The sequence below is a fragment of the Anabrus simplex genome, chromosome 10 (genome assembly GCF_040414725.1).
Source record: "Anabrus simplex isolate iqAnaSimp1 chromosome 10, ASM4041472v1, whole genome shotgun sequence".
NCBI lineage: Eukaryota > Metazoa > Arthropoda > Insecta > Orthoptera > Tettigoniidae > Anabrus > Anabrus simplex.
Window position 1 is genome coordinate 28,211,764 of NC_090274.1, and position 15,345 is coordinate 28,227,108.

General features: G+C 37.6%; 1 protein-coding gene across 6 annotated transcripts in view; it reads left to right on the plus strand.

Moving 5' to 3' along the window:
* The window catches only part of Ocrl (Oculocerebrorenal syndrome of Lowe), a 102,107-nt gene that overhangs the window by 17,750 nt on the left and 69,012 nt on the right, over nt 1-15,345 (plus strand). For 5 of the 6 annotated variants that reach the window (XM_068229397.1, XM_067154418.2, XM_068229399.1 and 2 more), the window contains exons 4-5: nt 3,085-3,219; nt 5,781-5,947. In XM_068229397.1, coding sequence (XP_068085498.1) covers nt 3,085-3,219; nt 5,781-5,947 — 302 coding nt within the window. Of the gene's footprint in view, nt 1-3,084; nt 3,220-5,780; nt 5,948-11,976; nt 12,147-15,345 lie in introns of those variants that run through there. The other variant, XM_068229401.1, reaches the window with a different exon arrangement.

Sequence of the window (15,345 nt, forward strand, 5' to 3'; positions counted from 1 at the left end):
TGGGTATTTGTGTTTGTTCCAGCACTTTCTCTTCATATTCAGACAACATACTACACGTTCAACCACCACAGAAACAAGCAGCAGTGATTACTAGTCTTTGGATTTTTAGGTGATTAAATGTTATTTTAGCTGTCTAAAGTAGACTCTCAAATAGATTCTAAAATATTTTTATACAGCTTCAGTTTTATGTATTTTAATAGGCATCAATTAAAAACCATGTTTACTTTGCTAAATTGATAATAACTCGTTAGGGGGAAATATGAAACAAGTTTCACTCTCCTCTTTGCTGCAGACGTCACAGGATATAATTTTACCATCCAATGTAAAATGGGGAAACTCCTGTAACCACTTTTTAATTAACGACAACTTGGAACCTGACACTTTCCACATAATTCATAGTGTATAGTGTATTGTTACACTCAATTTTAAGGTCATCCCGCTAGGTGCGCTGGTAATCAATGTCTTGCGATATCTCGCAAAGTGTCACGTATTCTCTATAGTGTATTTGACAAGACTACTTACTATCGTGCAGTAAGATAGTAAATATAATTAATAACTTTCTGGGTAACAGATGGTACATCTAAGTAACAAAACCAGCAGGAAGTTCAGGCTGAACAATGGACTGCCCCAAGGATCAGTACTTGCTCCACTCCTTTTTAATTTATACTTGTATAACATACCACCAACATCTAACAGGGAATTTGGATATGGGACACATCAGTTTATTGCAGTGACCGAGGATACTTTGAGAGATGACCTGTCTACGTTAGATTACTTCGAGAAATGGAGACTTTGTCCAGCCTGGCTAAATCTGAAGTATGTTGCTTCTATCTGAATAGTATACTTGCCAACAGGGAGCTATCGGTCCACTTTAATGGTATGCAGCTTCATCATAACTGACATCCTAAATACCTGGGTGTAACTCTGGGCAGATCGCTGACATTTTGTCAACACCTTTCTAGAACAGGAGCTAAAGTGAATTAAAGAATGGTCCTCCAAGGCACCTCCACAGTGGTAGGCCATCAGAAAGCCGGAAGTTAGGCCCACAGAATTTCACCTACCCAGTCATCTTTGGGCTTGTCGTAATAGGGTGTGAACCAGTCATGGACGCTGTGCTGTGTCGGCATTAAAGTGGAGTTTGAAGCAGTCAGATGCCTGTGACTGTGGAAATGACAACCGGTCCATCAGTCATATTGCGTTTGAATATCCTGTGAGGACTTTGTCACCACTAAGGTAGTTCACTGGCTGAAAAATCCTGATTGGAGGGTGGCTGCACCATGGCCCACTGAATGATCTCCTTTTCATTTGTAAAACATGTATCTTCTTTAATTTTATTTTATCTGTATGCTTTGTACATCATGCAATTAATAAATAATAAATAATCAGGATGCTTAGTATCTAACTCGTGCAAATTGACTTAAAACAGCTTTTGTTTTCAAAGTTACTTATTCAGAGCCTATCCATGTCCCATGCACAACAACTGTCAGGCATAATTGGTCCATGCATCAGCCACTGTAAACTTACCTATTAAACTGTATGAATCAATTAAATTGAAATGATAATAGGCAGCTCATTATATGCGCCATGCTTGAGTTTGCAGTAAACTCTTGTTTGGTGGCTACTGTATTTATAATTTTCCTTCCCTTTGTGTTTTGAAGCAGTCAGATGCCTGTAACTGTGGAAATGGCAACCAGTCCATCAGCCATATTGCATTTAAATATCCTGTCAGGACTTTGTCACCATTAAGGTAGTTCACTGGCTGAAAAATCCTGATTGGAGGGCTGCTGCACCATGGCCCACTGAATGATCTCTTTTTCATTTGTAAAACACGTATCTTCTTTAATTTAATTTTATCTGTATGCTTTGGACATTATGAAATAAATAAATAAATAAATAAATAAATAAATAAATAAATAATCAGGATGCTTAGAATCTAACTTGTGCAAATTGACTTAAAATAGCTTTTGTTTGCAAAGTTAGGTATTCAGAGCCTATCCATGTCCCATGCACAACAGCTGTCAGGCATAATTGGTCCAGGCGTCAGCCACTGTAAACTTACATATTAAACTGTATGAATCAATGAAATTGAAATGATAATAGTCAGTTCATTATATGTGCCATGCTTGAGTTGCAGTAAACTCTTGTTTGGTGGCTACTGTATTTATGGTAATTTTCCTTCCCTTTGTGTCCTTTTTAAATATGTAAAATACAGGGTTTAAGTTACAGCAGATTTGTATAGTTTATTTTATTTATATTTGTGTCCTGTTGTGTATTTCCCCAGTTTAGATGAATTGTTGTAGATATTGTACACAAGAGATTAATTACGGATCCCTGTAATTTGGCACTATGCAATTTCTGATTCTGAATGTGTGTCCAGACGTTGTCCCGTTTCTGTATGAGGTCAGGTATGAAGAAGATGAATCTTTGTAGTGAGTTTTTACAATCGCCGTTCCTAACGTCAACCTCATCAGAGGAGTTTATCTGATCCTGAATGAATTAATAAAAACATTTTTTTATTTTCCCAAAGACATTAATTTATTAGCAGACACAGACCATGCCTCAACTGCTTAGGATCAGACAGGTGTAACTATCTTTTTAACCTTTTGTAGATACTATAATCATTTTGATCAGGAAATGCATATCTATCTTTGAATCAGACTCCATGATAGAATATTGCAGGAAGATATATGTTTGACTGATTCAAAGATAAAAATATGCATTTCCTGATCAAAACTATGATGGCCACAAAGAATATAGTTAGTCTGTCTGATCCTAAGTAGTTTTCATGGCTTGCCAGTCAACACCTTGGCTACTTCTGTAATAAACATTCAGCACGAAAGAAATTGATAATTTACTGGCATTGTAGTATGAGTCATAAGTGGACACTTTCATGTTGCCAAGCAAAACTTATTCCTCTTTTTTCTGATGAGGCCTGCTAAGGACCAGTTTCAATTCTTTCATACCTTCATGGATACTCTTTTGAATATTGTCCTGTATAATCTGTGTGTTTGTGTCATAAAATGTTAAGTTATCAGAATTTTCATGTTCATTGTTATAATATATTTTCCTGTTCTCTGGTTTCAGATCCAGACTGTAAACACCAAGATGGAGTTGACGTATACGTCAATATCTCTTCCCGCAAGGTGAAGCTTCTCTTTGAAATGATGCCTGGAGTCAAGACAAGTAGTTTTGTTGGAGAAATTTTCAGAGTGATTGAAGGTAATTTTCCTTTTTTTTTTTTTTTTTTTTTTTTTTTTGTTACTTTTTTTCCTTAAATCTTTCAGTTTGAAGATGCTTTTCTTTGAAACAGTCAGAGTAATGTAGTGAGGGAGAGGGGATTGTTGATTTGGAATATTTTCCTCCCAGTATGAATTGACATGCATGTGGTCTACAAGGCTGCTAACCTGTCTACTTAGGAGCTTAGAAACTAAGATAAGCACTAATTCGAATAGTGAATTACAACTTTTTTCCTTGCCATGTGGACAGTATGCACTGCAGCCACTTGAAGAGAGTGTAGCCCCAAAAGGGCCACTGTTCTCATGACGGAGATTGACTTAGGGCGATAGCAGCGTATTATTTATTTGTTCTTTTATTCTTCTGGGGTTGGAAACAGAATCTAATTATAATCATTGATGAGAATTACGTAACATCACATTTTACGAAGGCCAATAGGAATGCAAGTACAGTAGAAGGCCGTTATAACGAGAATTCATAACGGCGAAAAATTTACTCGCTATAGCGGATTATCATTATATCCAATTTTTCATAAAAGTTGGGAGAAACCCCATACACGCTAAAATCGGTATGAAACAGCAATAAGTTTGTTCAAAACTTGCGTTTTCGCGGATAATATCCACATTACGGCTTACTTGTTTGTTATTTTTCGAAATCTGATACTACGTGAGGGTTTGTACTTAATTTCATTCTGTAGCAAACGTCTCAGTTTTCTTCTCTAAACAGTGTCACCTAACCTAACCGTATATGTATTATGAAAACATATTTCAAGCGCACGTAGAGAAATGATAACTTCCTCGCTACAAATTTACATGGGAATAGCCTTTCCAAAATTTAACTAGATGCAGGAAAATATAAACTATCCTATGAAATCAGTGATGTACTCTGCCATATCTGGAGGTGTATCACATTCTTACTTAATTTCAGTATATAACATTAAAATTAAACATCGTTTACTTCAGCCTTTATTTCTAATGAGTTAACTACTGCTATTGGCCATGTCATTTATTATGACAACATGTTATGCTCTTTCATTTTGAATTTTCCTTTAGAGAACAGGTGTCGACAGAGAGCTTGCTAGTTGATTTAGCGAGGAAACAATACCAAAGATGATTGATCGCATGCAATATAATAGCTGGGTGCATAAATATCGGTAAAAGAAATAATCGCGCACCCTTAATCGCTCGTAAAAGTGGAAGTGTCAGTGATAGGGCTCTCGCTGTAAACGAAGGATAATACACAGTCTAATATAGGAATTTTGAAGGGACAGAAAAAAAGCTGATGATGTAAAAGGGTTCTCGTTATATCCGACACTTGCAAATAGCGGACTTCTACTGTAGCTATTTCAGCAATGGAGAATGGTGGGTGTTGCTCTTTATTAGGTTATAAAAGTAAATGTACTTCTGTGGGCGGACTGGTGGGTTCCTGGACATCTCAATGAATTCCAAGTAAGATTTGCATAACTTCTACTTCCTCTTCTTGTTCGAGAACACCATCATCTACTTGTTTCCCCTGATACAGTTGTTTAATATGTTCCTGCTATCTTTGTGCCTTGTCTTATTTTCCTAGAAGTGATTTTCCATATGAGTATAACATATATTTAGAAAATACCTTAAAAATAAAGCATTTATTAGCATATTTTGGTATTTTTTTTCAGGCATAATGTATTAATTTTTTCTTTTCAAGGTATTTTCTATATTTATGTTGTACTGAATTTGACAGACTGAAGAACTTCACTGTAATAAATTAACTAAGTCTAAACTGAAGAAAAATGACGTCCAGTTTAAAAAAAAAGAAGAAAAAATATAATGGATAATCGGATATTAAAACAGTAAAACTTACTTTATTATGGAAAGTGTTGAAAATGCTCCCCCTCAGCCTGTAGGCAAATGCTGTAGTATGTGATGATATTCCAGTTCTCTCTCTGCAATTTAGCTTCATAAATCTCCAAAATTTGGTGCAAATTTCATTTTAAAATGTACAGCAAAGGTGTTCAACACTTCAGTTCGAAGACATGATCAATTACTGCTATACAGAAGCTTATCCCAGAGGAGCTGAGACCATGACAATGCTGGGTCAGGTGGCTATTGCATTATCCTCTCACCCAGACACGACGCAGGGAAATAACTGTCAATTTTATTTTAGTTGTACATAAAATGTTAGACTGGTAGAGTGAAAAGAAGTACGGTATGTGGATGAATGGGTCATTCACTGTTGATAGAGAGAATGAATGAGCAGTGAGAAATTATGTATACATGTATATTTTGTGTAGTATTTTGTAAATCATGTATTGAAAATAATATCTAGGAAACATTTTATATGTATATGGGGGATCACCCCTTTTCATTAGACCTTCCATATTTTTGTTTAGAATTGTGGTAAATGAAATAATAGTAACTCGATTGAGGCTCGCACTTTGTAAAGCTTGATAACAAAAGGGTGTCGAGAGATCAGCATGAGAATTATATGACCAACTTCTGATTAGGTATATTGAAGTCCATCCTGTACAGCTGTGTTGATGCTCACTAGTCGCTCTTTAATTTCAGTATTCACAAAGCGCCGCGGCCCACCCCCAGACTTCCAGTGGTTACAAAAATATACTGGCCACAGTAACCGCGACAGCAGTGGGAGTTACGGCTCTCTCGATGGTGACTCGATAACAAATGATAAAGGAGAGGATGGCTTACAACAAGATGACTCTCCTGGAACTTCCGTGAGTTGTGCTGTTTCCTATGTTGTATTTTATTTTGCTGGTGTGTATTAATAAAATCCGTAACTAGCATTACCTGAGATTCCGCTCAAATTGAGGTCTGAATTCAGTTGGCAGTGGTGCACAGTCCAGTAATAAGTTCTGATCAACCTCTGTCATGTTTCCTCTCCCTCGACACCGTCTACATCAATTAGCATGTCACTTCCGAAAGCCAAAGAACATTACTTGTATTTGTAACAGTTCAGGCAATATATTCTATTTCAAAGGTTCCGGTCAGACATTTCCTTTCACCACTTCCACTTAACAAAGTTTCTCTCATACTTACTTACTTACAGCGATCAAGGACCTTGGAAATCATTCGTTGTCCCCACAGTTTGCCTCCAGATCTTTTGGTTTTGCACTGTTTGTATCCAGGTGTCGTGGACTTTTGAGGTCTTATTAGAGACTTGTATCTTTTGCATCCTTACTCCTCATCATCATCATCATTGTTGACCATCTCCAGTTAATCTTCTCCCAATCTTGTCATTTCTCCTCTACATCTTTCTTCACCAGATCGGTCCATTTTCCTCTGGGTCTACCCGCTGGTCTTTTTACTTCTCTTTCATATTCTCTTCTTGCATTTACTTGCATTTTATTAGTCATATTTTACTAGAATAACTTAATGTAAACATGATTACACGCCATAAACCATCAATCACTGGTCGTTTATCTTTACAAAGTCTGTTAGTTTATTTTGCCGTAGTGATTGGAACCTACTCGAAGATGCAGTGTTAAACCAGTGTCTCATAAACATCACATCAGTGGGTGTAGCAGCGGAGTGTTGCTCGACGTAGCGTATGGCAAATTCTAAGGCGGCCGCTGCAACTGAATGTGACACTAGTTGTTCAATGTGGTCTTCTTCATCGTCACTCTGTTCCTCATCAACTCCAGATTCTTTCTCCACCATAGCTACAATTTCTTGGTCTGTTTGTAATTGATGACAGTCAGCTTCCATCCACTCGCTAATTCCATTCGATCCTGGTTCAGTCCGGTGGTATTTGAAGGTGCTCAAATACGTCAGCCTCGTGTAAGTAGATTTACTGGCACATAAAAGAACTCCTGCGGTAGAAAATCTCGGCACCTAGGCGTCTCCGGAAACCATAAAAGTAGTTAGTGGGACGTGAGAACAATAACATTATTAGAAAATATTTTCCGGTTAATCCGAAAATTTCGTAATCCAAACAGACTCCGGTTCCAATTAGTTCGGATTAACAAGACTCTACTGTATATAAGAAAACATGAAGGTCCAATAATACTGACTTGCAAGACCTTCTCCCCCACCCCCCTCCCTCTTAAATCATTACAGGATCCGAGTTCTGTTTCCTAGGAGTTTAGCCACCCTTAAAACAACTTCTTTTTCTGGTCCAGTAGCTCTCATTTTCATCAGGACTATCCAAGGATCTACCCTGTCAAAAGCTTTGGACAGGTCGGTGGTGATACAGTCCCTTTGACTTCCTGAATCCAAAATATCTGCTACATCTTGCTTTAATCCTACAAGTTGAGCTTCACTGGAATAGCCTTTCCTAAACCCAAACTGCCTTTTATCAAACCAGTTGGTAATTTTGCAAACGTGCTTAATATAATTGGAAAGAATACTTTCCCATATCTTACAAATAACCCGTCAAGCTGACTGTCCTGTAATTATCCGCTTTGTCACACTTTCCGTTGTCCACTGGACTACAGCTGCAACTCTCCATTCATTTGGAATAGCTTCTTTATGCAAACATTATAATCAAATAAATATTTTAGATTGTGACGCTCATAGTAGTATTAGTTTTGGTGAGAGCTCTGTTAGCAAAGGTAAATTGCAATTAGCGATGAGCTCTGGTATAATCAGTACAGTTGCACTATTACTTTCACCAGTTTACAACAAAATAACAAAAAGGAGAGAAGTCTGGTATTATCATTGTCAGAATACAAATTTATCCTAGTTACGGACTCAATAGTTAGTAGCAGCCAACAGCAGTAATAATAATAATAATAATAATAATAATTCATTAACGTGCGAGCTAGGGAAGCGGCTGGGAATGAAGAGTCATCTGTGGTAGGTACACGGGCAACACAAGAAAAGTTGAGCAATAATCTCAATACAGCAAGCAGGGAAAATAACATGTACGGTAAAACCTTGATAATTCAAAGTGATTAGGACCAAAAAAATCAGACTTCGAATTATGTAGCTTCAAATTAAACGAATTTCTGCATAACAAAAAAATACTGAAAATATGTAAGTTATTGTTGTATTCATGACTCGAACCGGGATACCTCCAGTCCTCAGGGCGAATAAAGCAGAATTTGTAAGAAGGATAATAATTCCCATTTTTTCAGTCTAGAATACAACAAGAATAAAAGGAAGCTGAAAAAATTGTTGTACAGAGACTTACATAACAATAAAGAAGTCCAGGGTTCATCAGTCCTAAAATAGGCTGGCCCACTGTACCTGAATGTTTAGAACACACCTATCCATTATTTTGATTACATTTTCGTAAATACGAAACGATAAACTGAAGCAACAAGACTATTGTCAATCACCTGCTATCGGCAGAAATGGTGTGCGATTGTAGCAAATTCCATTAGACAACTGGAAACAATTCACAGGCGGTGTCTACATTCATGAAAAAAATACAGTAATAAAATGCAGACACAACAAGAACTTTGAAATTGACGAGTTATGCATGGTTGACAGGCCAGAAATTGGGTTAAGTGCGCCACCAAATCGTCGCCAGCGGGCGCGTGAGAAGAGACTTTGTTTCCGATGTTTAGTCCGCTTGCGATTCCATTATAAACAAGTTTAGACTCTACGAAACTTGAATAAAGATAACTCCGCAACTGTACCGTACGTGTACCTCACGACAATAATAAGGCTCGTTGACAATGTGATAAGAAAAAGTAACAAAGAAGCAGTAATATGAACTTTAATTCCTAAAAAACCTGAAGTAGGGCGTACGCGACAATGAGGGATACGAGATATTCGGTCATAGTCATTAATAGTTGTCTACAATGACTTTATTTGTTAGCTGCTCTGCAGCAACCAGATTACAGTACTGATTTCGAATTACATATTTTAGGGGTCTGATGAGAACTTCGAATTACATATTAACTGTGTTTTGAATTAACCGGCCAAAATAACACATGAAGGCCTATGTTTGAATTTGGGGAATGGCATTTACTTTGAAATATGCGTATTTCCAATTAACCAACTTTGAATTAATGAGTTTTCACTGTATTTAGAATTAGCAAGAAATAACCATAATATTAACGAGGAGGACAAAGCTTCAAAGTCTGTTCTGAGCATTAAACACGTGAATCAAGTTATTAGTGAACTAATGTTAAGATAAACCAGACACATATTGAAACGATTATTAAACCTGTATGTTCCAGTAGAGAAGAGTCAAATAACAAAGACTGAAAAGCCGAAGACAGTTCAACAGAGCACTGAACCGTAGAGTAAAGAAAGGGGAGGGAAATAGGATGGTTGTGTGATAAGAGAAATCGTACTGTAAAGGAATCTATAAGTTTATAAACGAATGGATGCTAAGCACTTCAATTCTCATTACAAAATCATCGTAAAGAATTACTCGGGAAGTTCCTAGCCACATGTCATGGGAAGGTCCACAGTTTATGTCCAAGACTTGCAAAGAACACGCGCCACACTCGCAGATAGTTTATCCCTTTCAGACCTGAAAGAAAACTGGCGGTGTGAATTTTAGTTTGTATGCCGAAAACTGACTAAAATGCTCTTAAATACATATATTTTTAGTTTATTCTATAAAATAAAAATTAACATCTGAAAAAAAAGCACCCGCACAATTGTGCGTGTCAGGACTTACTTCACTACTTACAAAAAATAAAAATTACCTCAGTGCAGGTGAATATACATATGTACATGATCAAATGTTCTATTTTACAGTGGGGAATAATTGAAAACAATTAAGTCTTCGTTCAAACACAAGTAAAAGTTACATTTTCCACATTGAGGAGGAGTTTTGCTATTACTGCCTTTTTGGCAGCAGCAGCTTGTCGTCAGACCTGAAGGAAATCTGGAGGTGTCTAAACGTCAAAAACTTACTAAAGTGCTCTTAAATACATGTTTTTACAGTTTATTTTACAAAATAAGAACTATCGGCTGAAAAACAGAACCCACACAATTGTGCTTGTCAGGACTTCATTCACTACTTGCAAAAAATAAAAAAATTCAACTCAGTACACGTGAATATGCACATGTACATGATCAAAGGTTCTATTTTACAGTGTGGAACGATTTTAAACAATTAAAATCTTATACATTACATATCTCATGTAGAGTATGAGTTTTTCTTTCACAGTCCTTTTTGTGACAGCACCCAGCACTCCTGCATGCATTGGCTGTAAGGAAACCTAGCTCGCACATTTGTGCGTATCAACATTCAAGACCTCATGGTATTACGTAAGATGTTGTAAGTTCACAATTTGCGTTTGCTACACAATCTACACACTTCATTGATTATATTCTAATATTCAGTAAAGCTTCTAGATTAATATGAATGCAATAAATAACTAAATAAATACTTACTTTAGGCATTACTGCTTCCTGCCCCCTGGTGGTCAAGTACTAAATAAAAACAGCTGAAGTACATGCTACGTGTCCCGCACAAGCACTGCAGTCCGGTCTAGCGCCAAGAAAACGTCAAATAACCTCAAACATAAATAAAATACGAACCCGCACAATTGTGTGTACACAGTCTGAAAGGGCTATGGGCACATTAATACTTAAAGGTGGCCCAAGTAAACTCAAAACTTGGAGCCTGAAGGACTCGGGAATCAAAGTCCCATATTTTATGGCTTTGCTCACCCAGTGTCACGATATAGCAGGAGCCCTCCATGCCACACAGGAGTCGAAACTGGACTGAGGTGCAAATGGAGCGGCTTCTTTTATGTAGTGACACTGAAGGAAAGCACTAGAATATGTCGAAGAATAAAATCTTTTCAAGAACATGCCATGACATCAGGATGACGTAGCAAGGAGCTGAGTAGAGAAGTGGAGCATTCAGTTGATTGCTGGCGGCCGATGATAGCAGTGGTGCGATGCGTAGATGACAAGGTAATTGAAGTAAATTAGCATATTCTTCTGGATGTGGTGGGGAAATGTTACAAGATATAGCACTGTATTCCAACCTATTGCCATTAGTATAACCCCTGAATACTTACCAATCCCAGTTGCTTTTGTAGCTTTCAGTATTTGTGCCTTATCTTCATTATTATATGTAAATTTCTGTACTTTGTCATTATTAGTCCCCTCCTGGAGCTGGACATTATCCTTATACCAAACTATATTGGCATACTGCTGACAATATATCTGCCTTCTGTAAATCCTCGCCTATACACTCCCCTTGTTCATTAATGATCCCTGGAATGTTGTTCCTGGAATCTGTTTCTGTCTAAGCATATCCTTCCATTTTTCCCTAAAATTCATTTGACTGCCAATTACCTTTGTTTGCCATTATGTTATCCTTAGCTGGAGTTTTTGCTAAATTCAATTTCCTAGCAAATTCCTTCAATCTGTCCTTATGTCCACAACAATTCCAAACTCTTGTTTCATTCCAATGTGCAGCTCCTTTGTAATCTCTTTATTTCCTGTTAAAATATAGAAGGTCTGTACCATTCCCTACCCTGTGTTTTCATACTCTTCAACAATGGCTTTAAACCCATCCCATAGGCTGTTTTATTTCTTCATAATTTCCCACTGATTATAATTGCTTTTTAAAATCTCCGCCATGGCTCTCTCTCATCAACCATAATCCTAATATATATCATAATTGTATGTTATCAGAGCACTTCTGTGCGTATATATAATCTTGTTTAATGCTAGCATCATGAATACTGGAGATAAGATAACTCTTTATCTTATGTACCTTTCAATATATCCTTGTTATGATTTCATGATAAACTGCAGGGTCCATCCTTGTTTACATTTCCCACCTCAATCCGTTTAAGCTTGCATGGAGTGAAGTAAAGTATTTGTTGTGTTGTGAGTTTCCCTGTGTTTTTAAATATGCACCATTTACCCTATTTGATTTTCCTTTGGTAGCCAGCATCCTCCAGCTCCAATCTTCCCATCCTTTCTGTGCCTCCATCACCTGAGAAAACCAGGGAAATCATGACCTTCTATATGAAATCATCACAAGGAGTGAGTATTGTCCACAGGTCTTAATTTTGTTTTTTTTAAATACTAATTTAAAAGGTTATGTATCGGGGTGTCTACCAGTGAAGGAAGTCAAAAATTTTTGCTATCACATTGATTGTTGAATTGTATTCCTCGTCTTAATTTATGAGGATAATTTCATCATCGAAATGAAAAGCTGCACTGAAAAAAAAACTGGATGTTGAGAAGCAAAATGAACAAAACAGAGTAGCCTGAAGACCTTACTGTAGCCATTGAAACTGTTTTTGTTTCAGAGAATATGAGATTGAAAATAACCTAAATATTTTTTGAGTAATTGTACTGAGTTCCAATCAAGATTTATTCACATTCGTTTCTTAAGGATTATGTGTGAAGTTTTGCAAGAATGTAATGGCCATTTACTAGTGGAGGTGGTGATTTTCCAGGATGAGGTCTGAAACATTAGTTTTTAATTATTTTTTTAAATTAATTATAGTTTGAACATTATAGTTTCTAAATTGACGTTTTGGCCGATTTTGGCTCCATCTGGTAGTTGTCCATGGAAACACAGACATCCAGTCTGATTTATATCAGTTGAACGCGATCTCAAAACCTACTTGCCAACTGTATTGTGTACATTCGCCAAATGGGTAAGCTACCTCGGTGTGTATGGTATTCGGCACGGTTTGCTATCTTTTGTATTTTCTTCAGTAATTTGTGTTTTCCATACTCCTATATTTAGGGGCTGCGTGGCCGAGGCGGTAAAGGCGTGCTCGGTTCACCCGGAAGGATGTGGGTTCGATTCCCCGTTAGGAATGAAGTCGAAAAATTTAAGAAACAAGATTTCCACTTCCGGAGGTGCACATGGCCCTGAGGTTCACTCAGCCTATACTAAAAAAGAGTACCAGGTTAATTCCTGGGGGCAAAGGCAGCCTGGCATAGAGCTGACTACTCTACCCCATGAAGTGCCGCGGTTACTGATGGTGGAAGCCTTTACCTTCCACCTCTCCAAGGGCCTTCATGGCCTGTACGGAGATGCTTTGCATTTTTATTCTCCTATATTTAGTCTTTATCTTCAATATAGTACAATAAAATGCAGTTTTACTGTACAGCAGAGCATTGATATAGATTTTTGTAGGTTTAACAGTTCATTGTAGCTGTGGTTTTATTTACATCCGTTTGTTGGTTTGTGTATAGGTCGTCTGTGTATGCCATGTCTAGTTCGGGAAAGACAAGCCCTAAGAATGTGAATCTGAGACAGTGGAGTGATGTTCCATTTGTAGGCCATAACCTCCTTGCTGTGTCAGCCATTAGCTGAGAGTAATTTGTTATTTCTTTTATTCCTTTTTTTTTTTTCTTATTTATTTATTTTTTTTGACTAGGGGCTTTACGTCACACCGACACAGATAGGTCTTATGGTGACGATGGGGTAGGAAAGGCCTAGGAGTTGGAAGGAAGCGGCCGTGGCCTTAATTAAGGTACAGCCCCAGCATTTGCCTGGTGTGAAAATGGGAAACCACGGAAAACCATCTTCAGGGCTGCCGATAGTGGGATTCGAACCTACTATCTCCCGGATGCAAGCTCACAGCCGCGCGCCTCTACGCGCACGGCCCACTCGCCCGGTCTTTTATTCTTAATAATGTATTCTCGTTTTAGTGCCGGATGCTGTTAGTAAGGTGCATAGAGCACCTTTTGAAGTTTTGATGAATTTGTTATCACTCATGATTCATTAACTTTTCTGAGTACGGTATTACGTTTTACAAGGGCTGTGTGCCGTGCTCGTATTGCATCAGCTGTTCTCGCAGCAGCAGAGCACTGGCAACATAGCTAAGGTGATGCTCGTGTGTTTTGCAAACTGTCGATTTAGAATTAAAGCTGTGCAGAGCATGGGCAAAGCAAGTCTGCTGTTTTTGTTAAAGTACAACTTCAGTTTTCATCTTAACCAGCCTTGTGATGTGGGTTTTCCATTTAAAAAATGTTCAGTTTCATAATTGTTCATTTTGAACTATACCTAGGTAGGAGCTGATTTAGAACAAAGGTCAAGAAAGGAAAAGTCAAGTATTTTGGTTTTGTTATAATATTCTTCTCTTCTTCATCCATTCCCTTTTTCAGATTCTCTCTGGGTAGGGTAGTGTACCTTACTCGATCTTTCCACCACTCCTCTTCCAGTACTTTGTTATCGACTCCTCTATTTGCAATACAGTCCACAACAGAGCTCCTCCATCTTATTCTAGGCCGTCCCCTAGGCTTCTTTGCAGTCTCTGTATCCATGAAAGTTCTCTTTGGTATTCTCTCTCCTGGCATTCTCATCGTGTGTCTAAACCATTTTAGCTTTGCTATATCAATCCCTTCTTGAAGTTTACACACTCCCACACTTCTCCTTATTTCCTTATTTCGTACTCTATCTCGTCTTGTCTTTCCCTGTATGCTCCTTAAGAACCTCATTATATTGGTGTACGTAAATCTGATAGCGGATACATTTTTTTTTTTTGCTAGTTGTTTTACGTTGCACCGACACAGATAGGTCTTACGGCGACAATGGGACAGGAAAGGGCTAGGAGTGGGAAGGAAGCGGCCGTGGCCTTAATTAAGGTACAGCCCCAGCATTACCTGGGAAAAAAATGGGAAACCACGGAAAACCATTTTCAGGGCTGCCGACAGTGGGGTTCGAACCTACTATCTTCCGAATACTGGATACTGGCCGCACTTAAGCGACTGCAGCTATCGAGCTCGGTGTACAAAATATTAGGTTGATGCCTAAGTCTTTTGAGTTGTGACAAGACATGTTAATATTATTACACATTTAATTGTTGCCCATTTGGGGTAGTGATATACAAGAGCATACAAACTACCGACTAGTGTCACCAATCATCATGATCATCATCAGTTACATAATGTCCGGCATTATCAATTACATACTAATCTCATGTTTATACCCGTATTGAAATTTGCTATAATATGCTTACAATATTGTGTTTTTTATTCCACCTTTTCAATACAATTTATTTTATGTTGTTAGAAAATCATAATGCTACAACACTATTTTATAGGGACATGTTTCGTTTGATTTCAAGCATCCTCAGCCTGTGTAATCATCTCAAGGTTAAGACCTGTCATTTTTAATTTGCGTTTTCAAATTTGTGCTTAATTATATTTCTAAAATTAAGTAGTAAAATACATAAACATAGGAATTCGTGAACACATTGATAGTTTAACAATATGAATG